We start from the raw sequence: 14,461 nt of genomic DNA on the forward strand, positions 1-14,461 counted from the left end.
GAAACACATGTATTAAATACACTAGATTGGTGAGTGAATACTTCTGGCAATATATCTGAGCGTAAATGAAGAATGTAAGTTCACCCATAATAGGGAAGTATTGAAATACTGAAAGTTCTGAAACTCAAAAATCTCTGAGGCAGTTATTCATGTCTTCAAAGTATGAAAGGGGAGAACAGTAAAGGTCCTGGCTGTCACTCAGATGTAGCTAAGGCACAAGGTCTACTGGAGATGTCGAGATGTCACTACTTAAAAAAATGAAGGCAAAGAATGAGATTTTGCCAGTCCAGGATGAGTTGGAAGCTTCAGTCGTAGAGGAGTCAGTCAGCAGGATGGCTGGAACGTGACAGCAGGGACCCTGAACAAGAGAAGAGCACTTGATGGACTGCAAAGAAAAGAAAAATGGCTTATACACTTCATAATCTTCTAATGATCCCTGTGCCCATTTATATCCTTATCTTTACTTTACTCTACTTTAAGTGTTTAATCTTATTCTGTTGTAGTTATGTATAGACTCAAATTTATATAGTACTTTTCTAGTCTCAACTCTGAGTACTTTAGATTTTACATCACCCTATAGCTGCATGTTCATACAGTGCTTTATGCAGGATGGCTTCATGCAGAATCTACCCAGGTCCATTGAGGATGTACAAAAAGACTTAAACTGACTTAGAGATTCTAACAAGGAACCGTCTTGCTGTGAGATGAGAGTGCCGGACTAGCCTACCAAGGTATAGCTTGTTCAGAACTAGTTGGTGTTAAGGTTTTAGGGAGGCAGACTAAGTTCATCTCAGCTTTTTGTACTGGAGTAAGGTTTATCAACAATATGTAAAGCACAGATAGATTTTTGCTTTTGCATATGTTTAAACTGTTATAACGGCATTTGATGTTGATCTGTCCAAAAGCTTGGACACATATAGAGAATGAAAAAGAGAATTTATTCATATGAGCCAGACTTGACATCGATCAGTTGTAGTTATGGGGGTGGACATAATAATGTACCTACCCTTGAGTGACATGCATCGACATCCAGTTGCAGGAAACAGTAGGTAAGGTGCTATCAAAAATGTGACTATTGTTTTTCCTGTCAGGTATCAAGTAAAACATTTTCCAGTAAAAAGATTTATGGAGTTGCTTGTCTGCTTGAACAGCAGGCACAGTGGCATAAAAGCCAAAACTAGTCTTGCTAACACCGTTTCTCCATCCTCCCCCCAAAAAAATCCAGAGCTGTGAATATTCTGTTGTGAATATTGTGTTTTATTTAAACCCATGTCAAAAAAATGTAAATATAAGCTTAATTATTTGTTACATATATTATTACTCATGGTTTGCAGTAGTTGCACAGTCACTTTGTCGTGAGAATCACAAATTAACTGAAATCCAGTACCTCAGTTCAAAGACAGAGGGCAGCATTGCACGCAAATCCACTGCTGTCATTCCCATTAAAAGAAAGATGCTGCTCAGTCCTTCAGTTCTTTAGTATATAATTGTAAATAATTACATGGCATTGGATGACATTATTCTAAAAATGAGGACAGGGATATTGTGTAATGCTTACTAAAAAAAAGAGGGGTGGGGTTAAATAGCTCATAAATAGGTTATAAAGTAACAGGCTAGTAATGTGGCTTGTTGTTGGGGGGAGAATAGAAACACTGACACATGCAGTAGTCAAAAACTGTTCCTAAGTGGAATGAGGACAGAGTAGAGAGGACCACCTACTCACAGTGCATACTTCAGCTTGGGGTGCATGTGCATTTGGCATAACTGGGAAACCTACTAAATTAATGGTTTACAATGCATGTTGACATATGAGCAATAGGAAGACAGAAAGGCATCTATGATACTACTTTATATATACTATCAATATTTTGATATCAACCATGAGTGTTTGTGTGCTTTGGTTTTGAGAAGCAGTGCTTCCAAATGCGTGCGTGCCATGACTCCAGGTTACAGCTCCCAGTGTGGGCTTCTTTCTATCCACAACACTCGTCAGAAAAATCACTCCTGTGAATGGGCTCCACTGATCCAAGCTGCAGCTGACTGACACCCTGTGGTGCAGTGCCAGCACAAAAAATGTTAGATTTGTTTATATGCTGACAATCATACTCTGAGCAACCCTGACAGGCAGTGAGACACATAAACAATGTTTTTGCTCTGAATCTCCAAATGAACTGAAATTTGGATTTTAGGCGTATTGGGATGACCTGGCTGTTTTGATGATTAGCAGTTATTTCTTATATAATTGAAATGTATCGAAAACAAAGTAGAAAAAAAATTCTTTTTAATAATTGTTTTTTTAATGATTAAAAATAAAGGCTTAAATAATTTGCAGTATTTCTACAGAAATATAAATGCTTGTTATACTTAAAACACCACATAGTTTAAAATTGGTGTTTAGTTCCTCTTTAAATGCCCAATACTGGGGGAGTTATCACTCAACTTTTTATTTTATAAAGTAGTCAGTGGTGATGGTAGCTGGTGGTGGAAAATCAAATCAGTTTTTTATGGTCATATGATAATATTATTCACATTTTATGTGAATAGAAATGGCCTGATTTATAAAGCAGTTTAAGAAAACTGTTATGATCACCTCCTTACAAAATACTTGAACTCCTGGGCTTTCATATGTTTTATTCAGTCTGGCCTATTTCTGGGCAATTCCACCCAGCGAAAACTTCCATCTCTAAGCAATTCTTTTGGGCCCCTGGCAAAAATCATGTGTAATGTCACACATGCCCAGTTTGCAAAGGTCGCTTTGCGATACATTACTGCATTTAACAAAAGCAGGTTTTGTTCATCTGTGAAAGTTGATGAATTATGCTGGAACTGGCAAATATGAGAAAAATGTAGAAATGTAAATCAAGAGCAGAGACGAAATATACAAAATTTACTATTTTACTGATAGTTGATACAAGAAATGACTGTTCTCCAATATTGCATATTTACAATATGACTTCCCACTGGTCAAAGCTCTAACCAATACTCATAACACATGTAACCACAGAGAGATTTAGTATGTAAATATATACTGAGGACTCAGGCAAAAAAGCACTTATTTCCATGGGTCGCAGCTAACACAGTGCAAGGACTCTTAGACAGATGCAGCAATAATAGCCAAAGACAGAGCCACCTAACATAGGCTCAATTGTGCAAGAGCTACATCAGATAAACAATAGCATTCGGTGCTTGTTTTAACAGTGGGAAAGTGATTTGACCTCGTGTCACAAAGGCACAAATAGACTAGGGTAGATAAAAGCTTTTCTGGGTGATTGGTATTATGGGAGGAACTTAACATAAATAACAAGCTGAGAATTTCTGATCAATTTGAACCAATACATTTTTAGTGCAGAAAATAAAACTTTTTGTGTCATGTGCAATAACAAATGGAGAAAACTCAAGGGTAGATCTTGTTTTCACAAGGGATTAGATATTTATCCTACCTGTAAATAACAGACAACCTCAGATTATTTTTTGTAAGCATGTTAATTTAAAAAAAAAAGAATTTAAGTTGTGGCTGGTTTTACCTTTTAGGTTTCTGCTTTCCAGAAACAGATGGATGCATCGCCATCTGCTTTCAATTCGCATGGGTTTGTCCGATCTGGAAAGCGCACCTCCAGTTTAGTGTAGCGTGTATTTTTTTAAGACCTGCTTTCTTATTTGATTGTGTTTTCCCAAATCAATGTTTGGCAAGAGGATGTTGCTTCATATAGTGATAAATAAGGGTATAATTAGATCAAAAATCCCCCAAACATGCTCGGAATCGTATGTTAAAAAAGATCTGAATGAACAAATTCCTCATATTCATGTTGCAGGTAATGCTTTGCATTTGCCACATGCTTTTCATATGCCACATGTTACATGCATATCTATTGCACTATAATTACCAACTCTAGATGAAATGCTATTCTAATTCAACTCGTCGTGATTTGCAGTATTGAATTCTTGAGTTTGGTATTTGGTTCAGCTGTTATCAAATAGCCTTTGCATGCATGTATTAATTCTTGGTTAAAGTCTTGAAATGAGAAGGGAAATAAAACATGTAAGAAAAAATTTAACTGAAATGAAAGAAATTGCCACTTGATGTGTGTATAAGCGGGTTCTCGTCTTGGTTTAAAGTCTTGAATTGATTTTACCTTGACACTAGTTCACTCATATGGTCCACAGTTTGACTTATGTAATTCACACCATTCGTTATACAGTGTTTTTAATAGTAAATGAGCTGTAACATCTGTCAGCAAAAGCACTCAAAGGGAGGCAATTAGCAGAGTGACCTGCACCTATTTGTTTGTTCTTTTATGGAATGACTGAGTGACTTACAAGGTCTGTTGTTTTTAAAGTTTTGTGTTACACGGAGCACAAGACAAATGTCGTTTGGAGTCGCACATCAACATGATGTAAGGTTAATGTTTTTGAGCTTTTGCAGTGGCTCCAGTTATGACTTTAGTTATACAATCAGTCTGCTTTTTCTCTCTACATTTCTCCAAACACGCATCACGCCATGAAAGGTAGCAGTGTTCAGTTCCACATTCTCGCATAAGGTCAGTGGCAAAAGTCTGGGGTTCATTTTCTTTAAGTTTAAAAGTTTAAAAAAAAAAGATTAATGACCTGACCTGATCAGCAAAAAAGTCAGAAGTAGGCCTAAATTGTTTATAGAATAAGAATTTAAAAAGCCCTCAGAGCTAAATATTATATCCCTGCATTCTGTTGGACAAACAAAGCAGATAAAGGCTGAACGATGACATGCAGAGAAATGTCTGTTTCAGGCTTTTAGTGAACAGAAGTTGAAGCTGAAGTATAATTCTTCTCTGTGAAAAGGAAGTGCCCTCTTAGCCTCAGAAGTTAATATTAGCTCTTTGAGCTAAAATAGGTCGTTGCAGCCATTTTGCATAATTGCACAGCAGTCTCTGATATAGCCTCTGAAAATGTTCACTACTTTTCCATGTTAAATTCCTTCAGTGCAAGATCTCAAATCCTGCCAACAACATTTCAATGGGATTCAAATCTCAGCTGTGATTAGTCTGCTGCATGGCTTTATTCTTCTTCTAAGCTATTCCTTGGTTGTTTTTTAGCTGAGCTTCAGATACCCAAATGGAACAAGTTCAGCCTTTGGACACCTTCATGTTATTTTTTAGCATTTGCTGATCCAATATAAGATTTATAATTGAATCAGTGATTCAGTGATTTGTCTGTCCCGAAAAAGCCTGGAGTCTCCTTTATGAGAGAGTGTGTACGATCCATGCAAAACAAATCTGCACGAGCACATAAGAGGAAATTGGAGTGAGGAAAAAAGACAGAAAAGGCAAAAAATGAATAAATCAAAAATCTGCCAGTCAAACATGTCGAGCTACGCTGCTGTGTGCCGCTCTTGTCAGTAAGAGCACATCTGAAAGTAGCTATGTATGCTGTGCTTGTAATGATAATATGTAGTGTAATAATAATTTTAGGAGATCTGTCTGCTGGCCTTGTTTCCTAACTGGAAATTTACATAATAGCTGTTATGCTGCTATTACAGCTATTATATATTCCTGCTATACTGTAGTATAGCAGCATAACAGCACTATCACCTCACAGTAACAAGGTCCTAGATTTGAATCCAGCATGGAGCCTATGTGATCTCCTCCAACAGTGAAAGGCATCCACGTTTTAAGCGATGAGTCTACAATATCTGTAAGTACTGAAAGCGAGTGAGTGTGTGTCTGTGTGAGACCTGCAAGAGACTGGCAAGTTGTTCAGAGTGTACCCCACCTCTTGCCATGAGACAGGCTCCAGTCCCCAAAACCCTGAATTGGGTAAGTGAAAGAAAATGTAGCGATGGATGGAAATGTTTTATCTTTTAAAAGGTTGTGATGGTGCTGATGGTGCAGTATGTAAGAGCCATCACATTGTCTCCAGACAGTAAGACAAAAATACACATTATGCACAGACTTATAAGTGACACCCACGGCTGCCTTTCCTGTCACCCGCTGCATCCTGTCATCATCCTGTGATGCTGCTGTAAGTGCTACAATGTCTGTCTGTAGGACACAGTCTTGTTCTCTCCTCTACACTTTGGGTATAAAAAATGTGATGAGGAAAGTTCAAAATAACGAGTGGAACTGAAGATTTGATTTGGCTCATATGTATGGATTACTCACACTGCTGAATTTATGTGGGTGTAATAATGATTTCTTGAATTTAATATTGAATTTCAGTTCACTCCTTTAACACCTGTATCTACAGGTTCCCCTCTTTCAACAGACTTAGATTTGTGCATTGCCTTCTTTTTGTGCATAAGCCACATTTATAAATGAGAAACCAGAATCAGTATGGATCCGCACTAGACCTGTAGACTTTGCCTGTATGTTCACTGGCAAACTGTAGCTGTCTAGCCTGCCTCACATAAATGTAATTGTCTGAGTTCTCTTTGACTACGTGTGTAAAGGAGTAACTTTCAGATGCCATGTCTTCACCGTCTTCTTCCAGCACACCGATGCCGGTGGAGCCAGTCCTGAAAGAAACAGCAGTTTGAATTCGACCCTGTAGCTGATCTCACTTACAGAGTAATGATTTACTAAAGTATGTTTAATGCAAGACATGCACAAATGTGTGAAAAGCTGTAAGGATGTGATTTACATTTTCCATGCATCTTACTTTTTTGCTTTTTAAATAAAAACAAACATCAATTTGTCTTTAACAATCAGAAAGGATCAGATAAAGTTAGCATATTCCATGGGCTGTACTGTACTTGTTGTTACCCAATATAACACTTAGAATAACTCAGAATCACTGCCCTAATTTTGCTCATGCATGACAGCACATCAAGCACATAGCCACTCCTAAATAAAAGCACAAACTAACAAGTCACTCAGCGTTTCCTGTTAATGTAACAAATCAATTATCTCTCATTTCCTGTACATCTAAAGAACCAGTTTGCTCCGGTTTCCTGTTTGTGTCTTGAAGGAAAGATATTTGCCAGCAGAGCAGCTGTCTTGTTTGTGACAGACCACATGCACACATCAAACAACTTCTAATAGCTGTCTTATCACATTAACATCACATAAACATGCCATGAACCCATCAGGAGGGCAGCATGTGTACGTGTGTGTGCCCACTCCTTTGTTCAGTTGATACTGCTGTACCTAAAGCTGATGGATCTAAAAAACATGTTAGCTAACAGATGGCTATTTATACATCCAGCAGACATAGGGCACACAGCATTAACATTCATTTGGTCTCATTTTCACCTGATAAAATATTCATACATCTCTGGTGAAAAACAACAACTAGAAACAGATATGCGCAATTTAGCTGCTAAATGGTCCTCTATACTCAGCGGAGTTTTCACTGTGCTGGTGCTGGGCAGGTCATACAGGAAGAGCTTATGTGAGCGTGATCACTGAAAACAGCTGCCTGTTGGAACTGAGGGTTGTACACATGATAATGGGACTGGAGCGTAAACCTGTTGACCGTTAAATAAAAAGATTTTTGAAGGAATCCAAAAGGTTTTAAGTTATTGTTTGTTGTGATGAGTAACACCTTTAAGGTACATAAAATAATTTGATCTATACTTAATATAACACTGCTTATTTTGTTGTAAAAATTTCTCTCCCCTGACTTTCCACTGATTTGCTTCACAGCGAAGAACGAGCACCGAAGACCAATTTCAAATCCAGATAAATATTTTATTGTTGCTATGTCGTGCCATAAATGAAATGTGAAGGTCGTAAAGCACTACGCGGTCTGCTCATGTAGTCAGTTTAATTATTATTGCCATGATATGCATTTGAAATTACACTGAAAGAACATTTGAAAAACAAGTCATTTTGGCATCATGGTGAGATGAAATATATAAAAACAAAAGCCACAGGGAATGTTTCACATGGCTAACAGCAAAACTACAGTTTTGAATAAATAAAAAATGAATGAATGCTATGTAAAACACACACGCGCACACACGCCCAGACACATCCACATGAATTCTTTCAGCAAACATATACATCAAAGCAGTCGATAACACTAATAAAGTACAATACAATCACCTGTCCCTTTCAAAAATGTAATTTCAGTGAGACACATGACATGGGGTTATGGTGGTTAGTTCCTGATTTTGTTTCAAAAAATATACTGCATATCTATTTATACTTTTCCATATAAACAACAATGCTTCTGATAATCTTCATTTTTTTAATAATTCTAAAATACTTCTATAATATTCAAAAGGCATATGTACAATTTTCTCCCCGCAGCAGGTTTTTATGTAATCAAATCAGATTCTTCTAAAATAGAAGAATAAATTAAAGTCTGAGCACTCGTGTTTGCAAGCCCAGTGGGTTTAAGAGCTGATAGACGTTGTTTGTCCCACGCACGTACTCTTACACAGATACTCAAAGGACATGTGGTCCCAGTTGCTGTTGGAGAAAATATTTAAGCCGAAAGATTACTTAAGTCATTTCTCAGATTTTCAGAGCAACTAGTAGCTGTCTACTATGACTGTGTAACCCAGCAAGGCACTGATGAGTTGTGTAATTAGTGATAACACTACCTCTGTTTGAGCTTCTTGTTTTCCCTACTGCATAGTGAAACACAGACCTTTATGTTTCAAGTTATATGAACTCGCATGCACATTAAAGCCCAATCTGTAAAGAGATGAGCCCTACTGCCATGCCTTTCCAGTTCACTTCCAACATAGCAAACTTTCTGTGCCCAAACATCCATGGAGTGAACAGCTAGACCAGACTTTTCTTTTTAAGAGCAGTACATTTGAAACCGCGTACGTGTACCAGTTTTATTTAGAGTCCTTATAACCATTTTACTAGAGGGCCACAGTCCATATCTGTAAGATCACTATAGGTAGTGTGAGGAGGAAGCTCAGTAAAGACAACGAGAAGATCGAAGGCACTGGTGCTGCTGAAGGAACACGATGATAGTTGTACTGGCTTTGGATTCTGTCAGGCGGCTGCACCGTGATGTAACCATTGATGATGCGAACCATTGGGGGAGGCGGGGACTGCACCACAGAGCTGTAGAGAGAAAAGAGGCAAAAACATGGATTTAATAATGAAGATTTATAATATTTCTCAATTAAATGATGGGTCCTAAATGATGAACACAAAACGATGATTTCAAATGATTAAATGATTTTAATTGGTATAATTAACGAGGATCCTGCATTCATTCTTTATTTGCATTTCTTTCACTGGTTTGTGGGCAAAGGGAATGAGTATTAGTGTGGGTAATACCCCACCCCCACCCCCCACGCGCTCCCCAACTGAAAAAACAATTAGTTGCACAATGATGCTGCACATTGCACACTGACACAAATTAACACTCATTAATGCAAAATAATTACATTTCTGTCAACTACATCATGGTTTAGCCTTTAAATGGTTAATTGAATGATGGCTTTCACAATGAACCCATCTTCACTGCTGCAACATTAACGTTTGCTTACATTCATTGATTTTTTTTCACTCTTTTTATTACAGGAAAAACAAAACAACATCAGATTTTAATTTCAGAGGCTTTAAAACTCTGTATGCTGCAATTAGTAAACTGCACCATAATTTTTCTACAGGCACTGGCTCCCATTTTGCAATTTAGAGTCACTACAGACTGGGTAGGGTCTTATTAATTCCAGACTTTTACTTTTTTTTTTAAACAAAAAGCATTTTGTTTTGTTTCTGCACTGTACAATTCTTTGGTACTGTAGGGGAAATTGTGGCAGGATCAGCAGGAAAACCAGCCTCTCCACATCCACACAAATGTTCACAAACCTCCTCTGTTCACATGGAGAAGTGACACTATTTGTTTAGCCTTTTCTTTCCATCACTAATTTGGACTAGTGCATACTGCATATTGAAATAATAATTACTGGTAGCACAAGTTCAGTTTTACAAACTGCTGTCTGCAACAACTTCTTAAGTCCAGATCTACATCTGAATAACGCTAATGTTAGCTGTTCACCCATTCTGTGTTTCAATTAAGATAAAATTTCTCTCTGTTTTGTGTCAAGATCACATGTTGTCCTTTTGTCTTTTCTCTTGCAACCCAAATTTGGGCAAGGCCATGGAAAATTTAAATTCCCCAAAGGTGTGACTGAATAGATTAGGACTAAGTTTATGTGTTGAAGTTCATATTAGCATTACTGCTTCCAACCCAATGACAAAACTGTGTTTTGCCATTGCAAAAAAAATGCAGGGATGTTTCCACATGGCAGACCACACCTTGTGCAAAAGATTCCTCTTTGTCTGAAAGGTGATCTTATCGTGTTGTCCTGTGAGTTCCTGCCTGGAGCTACTGTGAGACCAAATCCTGATACTTAGCAGGAATTCCCAGGTCGCTCTTTTCATAACCAAGACACCTACACTAGCTTGGAACTAGTCGGGATTCATATACCACTGCAGGGCACATATGTGTATGTGCTGAAGTTTATGCAAACTGCATGAAGTGCATGGTGATGTGATATGGTGGCAGTTTGAGCCTGCAGCACTGCACCAGGAAGTGTCAGTTTTATTCTATATACAAGTGTGAGTTACACATTTCCCCTTACATCCTCTCTGGCTTGTTTCTGAGCTCTTGCTATCATACTCTCATTTCACCTGTGGCCTTTCATCTCAAGTCATTGATAACCCATATATAGAGAAGAAAGACCTTCACCTCTTTACTCCTCTTTCTTTCATCTTACCTCTCCTCTATCCGAACCCAGAGGTCATTAAAATGCCTGTGCCGCTGTTTCTTCTGCTTATTCCTCCTCTTTTTCTTTAGCATTTTTCTCTCAGATTTCTCCAGAACCTCCAGGCTATCTGGTGGCAGAAGCATGTGGGGTAACAGATCCTCCTCCAGAGTATGCCCCTGACCCTCCTCTTTGTGAGGAAGCTCGTGCAAGAAAGGTTCCAGCTGAGGCGACTCATCGTAATGGTCCTCCAGCTCTGGTGAGACGGGTCCAGATGATGATCGCCTAGAGGATGCACATTACAGTAGGGTAAGATGCTTTAGAAAGAAAGAGAAAATGGGGTTCGTTGCATGTCACTTTTATAATAAAATCATCAACTTTTAGTCTTTAATCATCTTTAATCCTGCCAACGATGGTGCCAAGCCTGTCTGCAAAAGAAGAAGAGTAGTTACCCTGCCTAGGTGATCAGAAGCAGAAAACTGGGGATACAAGGCAAGCAACCATATGAAGATTATAAGATGATGTTTGCCTGTCCTAAGCAAAAGCAAAAACTTGAAATCTTTATGCTGAAAACACATTTTTGTGGCTGTTTGAATCAAATCACGTGGGACAAAAAGAGATCATTGTTGAAGAACTCATCAAGTGTGGTGAACTATATGAGCTCCAATTAACAATGACCATGGATACGAAGGTGATGCTGGACTATACTGGCGATGAAGCCAGTGTTGGTTTCACACTTCACACTGCAGCCTCCCCACATTTCACCCTGCATATGATTGCCTGGAGGGCTTACCCAATAAATGGAACTTTCATAATGCACCAAAGAAGATGCAGATGAAACAAACTGAGCACATCTTACAGCCTCTGTGCCTTGTCCAAGGATATTGCCATGGACACCAAAGAATGTAAGGACAAGGTCTGTTTTGCTGTTACAGGCAAAATAAACATCACATTTTCCTGTGAGGTCACTGAAACATGGCATTATAGTCTCGTGGGAGAGTCTACAAGTGCAGAGAAAGTGCTGAGCAAAAGTAGCAAAGTGCTGAAAGCAGGTTAGAGTGTTTTTATGCAGGCCAGGAGTTTATTCCACCTGACAGTCCTGTTAAAGAGCCTGCCAATAAAACATTAACATGACAGTTTAAAGTGAATATTTGATCATAATAAGTAAATGGCAGTGAAACAAGCAGGAGAAATACACTTTCAAATCAAGAGCAGAGCGAAGTAGAGCAAAAATTATTATTAATTATTAATATTATATATTATTATAAACAGGTCTCCATTCTTTCTCCATTCAGGATGCAATGGAAGGACAAAAAACTAAATACAGTCTAATAGTTAACATAGCTTCTTTTAGTGGAAGAACAAATTGCAAGTTGGGAAGCATGACAGAAAAACCTAAACTCTTCTTTTTGATACTATTTGACACTAGTTTTCCTTTCAAGACACGTTAATCACCATGAATAAACCAATACTGGTAACAAAGAGAGTAAATGCACTGTTGATCAAACAACTGTGATGTCAGATATATTAATGAGAAGTCGAATAATAAATTGTTATACATGGATATAATGAAGGCTGTCTGTTCTCTCAAGACAACATCAAGGTAGTCTATGAACAGGCAAGATGTGGGTTCATCGCAGGCTCATAATACCGTATCAAACACGGGGGCTGTGTGTGAGAAAGTAGAATTACCTATTCATTCACTCAGACACAGGAACAAGAACACAGATTGAGACACAGAAGTGAGATTACCACCCTCAGTGTGCCAAGGTAGACTGCATTACATGCTTCACAGCAGGAGGTGAGAACCCTACTTAAGTTGGCCTTTTCAACACCACTTCATTGGTGGCCAGCGGGGAATTTGTGACACTTATCTTCCAGTACAATCTAAGCTGAAACAAGAGAAGACTTGCAAAAAGCACACAGGCGGGGATACGTTACCGAAAACACCATATGGTATATGAGAAACTGCATCAAAAAGCCGTGGATGTCTTACAGTCCAGTCCCGTTAAACATATAGCAGCATTATGATGATGATTAGACTGAAGCAAACTCACCGGTTTATGGGCTGCCCAGCAGGTGTGTGCTCCACCTCATATCCCTGGCGACGAAGCACGTCAATAACTGTGTTGTTACCCAGAAAGTGACCTGCAACCAACAAGTAGAAAATGATAAATTTGCTGTTCTGAAAGGAGATGATGAGCTATCTCAAACTAAAATAAGCAGAACATTGTCAGGACAGCACCAATGCCAGCGACAGCTCTGTTAGTTCTCTTTCTCGTTTAACTTAAGAGTAAAACAAAAAGCAAGCCTGACATCACCAATCAAAATATTACGCATACATTTATATATCTGCTTCTGTCATCATTACAAAACTTATGATTCCTACATAAGTAAGTTCAGTGTTGCTTTTCTCTGCATCTCCTATCCACTTGTCATTGCCTCTCCTTTTCCCATTCCTCTTCCACGTCCTTTACTTCGAGCTTTCTTCCTCCATTCTTAATTAATCTTCTACCCTCCATATTATATCTCTTTTCTTCCCTTTCCATTTTCTTCTCTCTGCTCTCCTTCTTTCTTATCTCCAACTTCCCCTCTTCTCCTTTTTTCCCCTCTCATTCTCGTTGTGACCCTCTCAGCTAGGTGAAGTAGGGGCATTGAGGCTTCAGGTTGCCATGTCAAGAGGTCTCCATTCTTCCTCTCACTCTGACAAAAGGGAGCGGGGGTCCATTGTTTGGGCCTGCTCAGCCGTGGCACCACAGAGCTGTGTAAACAATGAGCCCCAGCACTTTAATCTGGCCTAGAGCCATCGATAGAGAGAGAGGTTAGCTTAGATGCACCATGGGTGTCGTGATGCTGCCCAGAGACTTGGACTGAATGCTGGTTAAAACAATGTCACATTATGTCCCAGCCATAGAAAAAGGCCAGAGAAGGGACTTCTACAATGTTTGCATATGATCTGCTAGAGTAAAACAGTTAAACGATTTGTGAGTGTGAATTTTGTGAGTTTAGTCTTAGAAGAAGTCTTTTTGATCCCATGAGCCCTATTTTCTTCTAAAGCCTTTTCTTTTTCCTACGCTACAAGCTAACTGTATATTTCTAATGTATAAACAGAAAAAATACCATTAATTATGCTTTCATATCTTATGTTTTCTCTGTCTTAAGGCACATTTACCTAATTCGGGTTTGCTAAAACGTGTAGGAGAAAAAAACGCAGTTGCCACATAAAAAGACATTTTTTGTACTTGTCCAGTAATCATTAGCATGGTCGGCTAAATATCCAGAAGCCCTTAAACTCACAATGAGAGCTGAACCAGAACGAAACAGAGACAGAGACACTGTTTTCCAGCTTGCCCAGGTTTAGAAACAACTCAGCGTGATTTATGCAAGTTTAAGTCAGGGGATTAAGGTGGGATAAATGGAGCTGTTGAGCACAATATAGAGCCATAGAGAGGTGGGTGGACTTCAGACCTTCAGACAGAAGGAGCACAATTCACACAGATACGTACACACATGCAAGCGCTAAGGAGGTAAGCCATCAATTCTGTCATGTCCCCAAAGGCCAGTGTGTTCACGGGGAGTGAGAGCATGTTTGACAAGATGAAAAAAAAGTAGAGTTCATTTATTCCTGAGTTTAAAAAAGTTTTTTTTAAATCCTGTGGCAAAAGAAAATAAAATAGAAAGTGACATTTGTGTGCTTTAAATAATTTTTTTTAATAATTTAAAAATTTAATAATTTTTAATAACAAGCTATCTTATCAACATGCAACCAATGCTTTAAAGCAGATTTTAGGGCATGCTTAATTAATATAA

At 38.5% G+C, this 14,461-nt stretch overlaps 1 protein-coding gene across 1 annotated transcript in view; it reads right to left on the reverse strand.

Moving 5' to 3' along the window:
• Positions 1–5,891: 5,891 nt before the first annotated feature.
• Positions 5,892–14,461, reverse strand: part of trabd2a (TraB domain containing 2A) — a 58,566-nt gene continuing 49,996 nt past the window's right edge. Inside the window, exons 5-7 of the mRNA XM_085168530.1 lie at positions 12,709–12,799; positions 10,664–10,936; positions 5,892–8,999 (exon numbers count right to left, since the gene is read on the reverse strand). Of these exons, the coding sequence (XP_085024656.1) occupies positions 8,792–8,999; positions 10,664–10,936; positions 12,709–12,799 (572 nt within the window). The 3' untranslated portion in view covers positions 5,892–8,791. The remainder of the gene's footprint in view (positions 9,000–10,663; positions 10,937–12,708; positions 12,800–14,461) is intronic.

This window comes from Neolamprologus multifasciatus, chromosome 7 (assembly GCF_963576455.1).
Source record: "Neolamprologus multifasciatus chromosome 7, fNeoMul1.2, whole genome shotgun sequence".
NCBI classification, from domain to species: Eukaryota; Metazoa; Chordata; class Actinopteri; order Cichliformes; family Cichlidae; genus Neolamprologus; species Neolamprologus multifasciatus.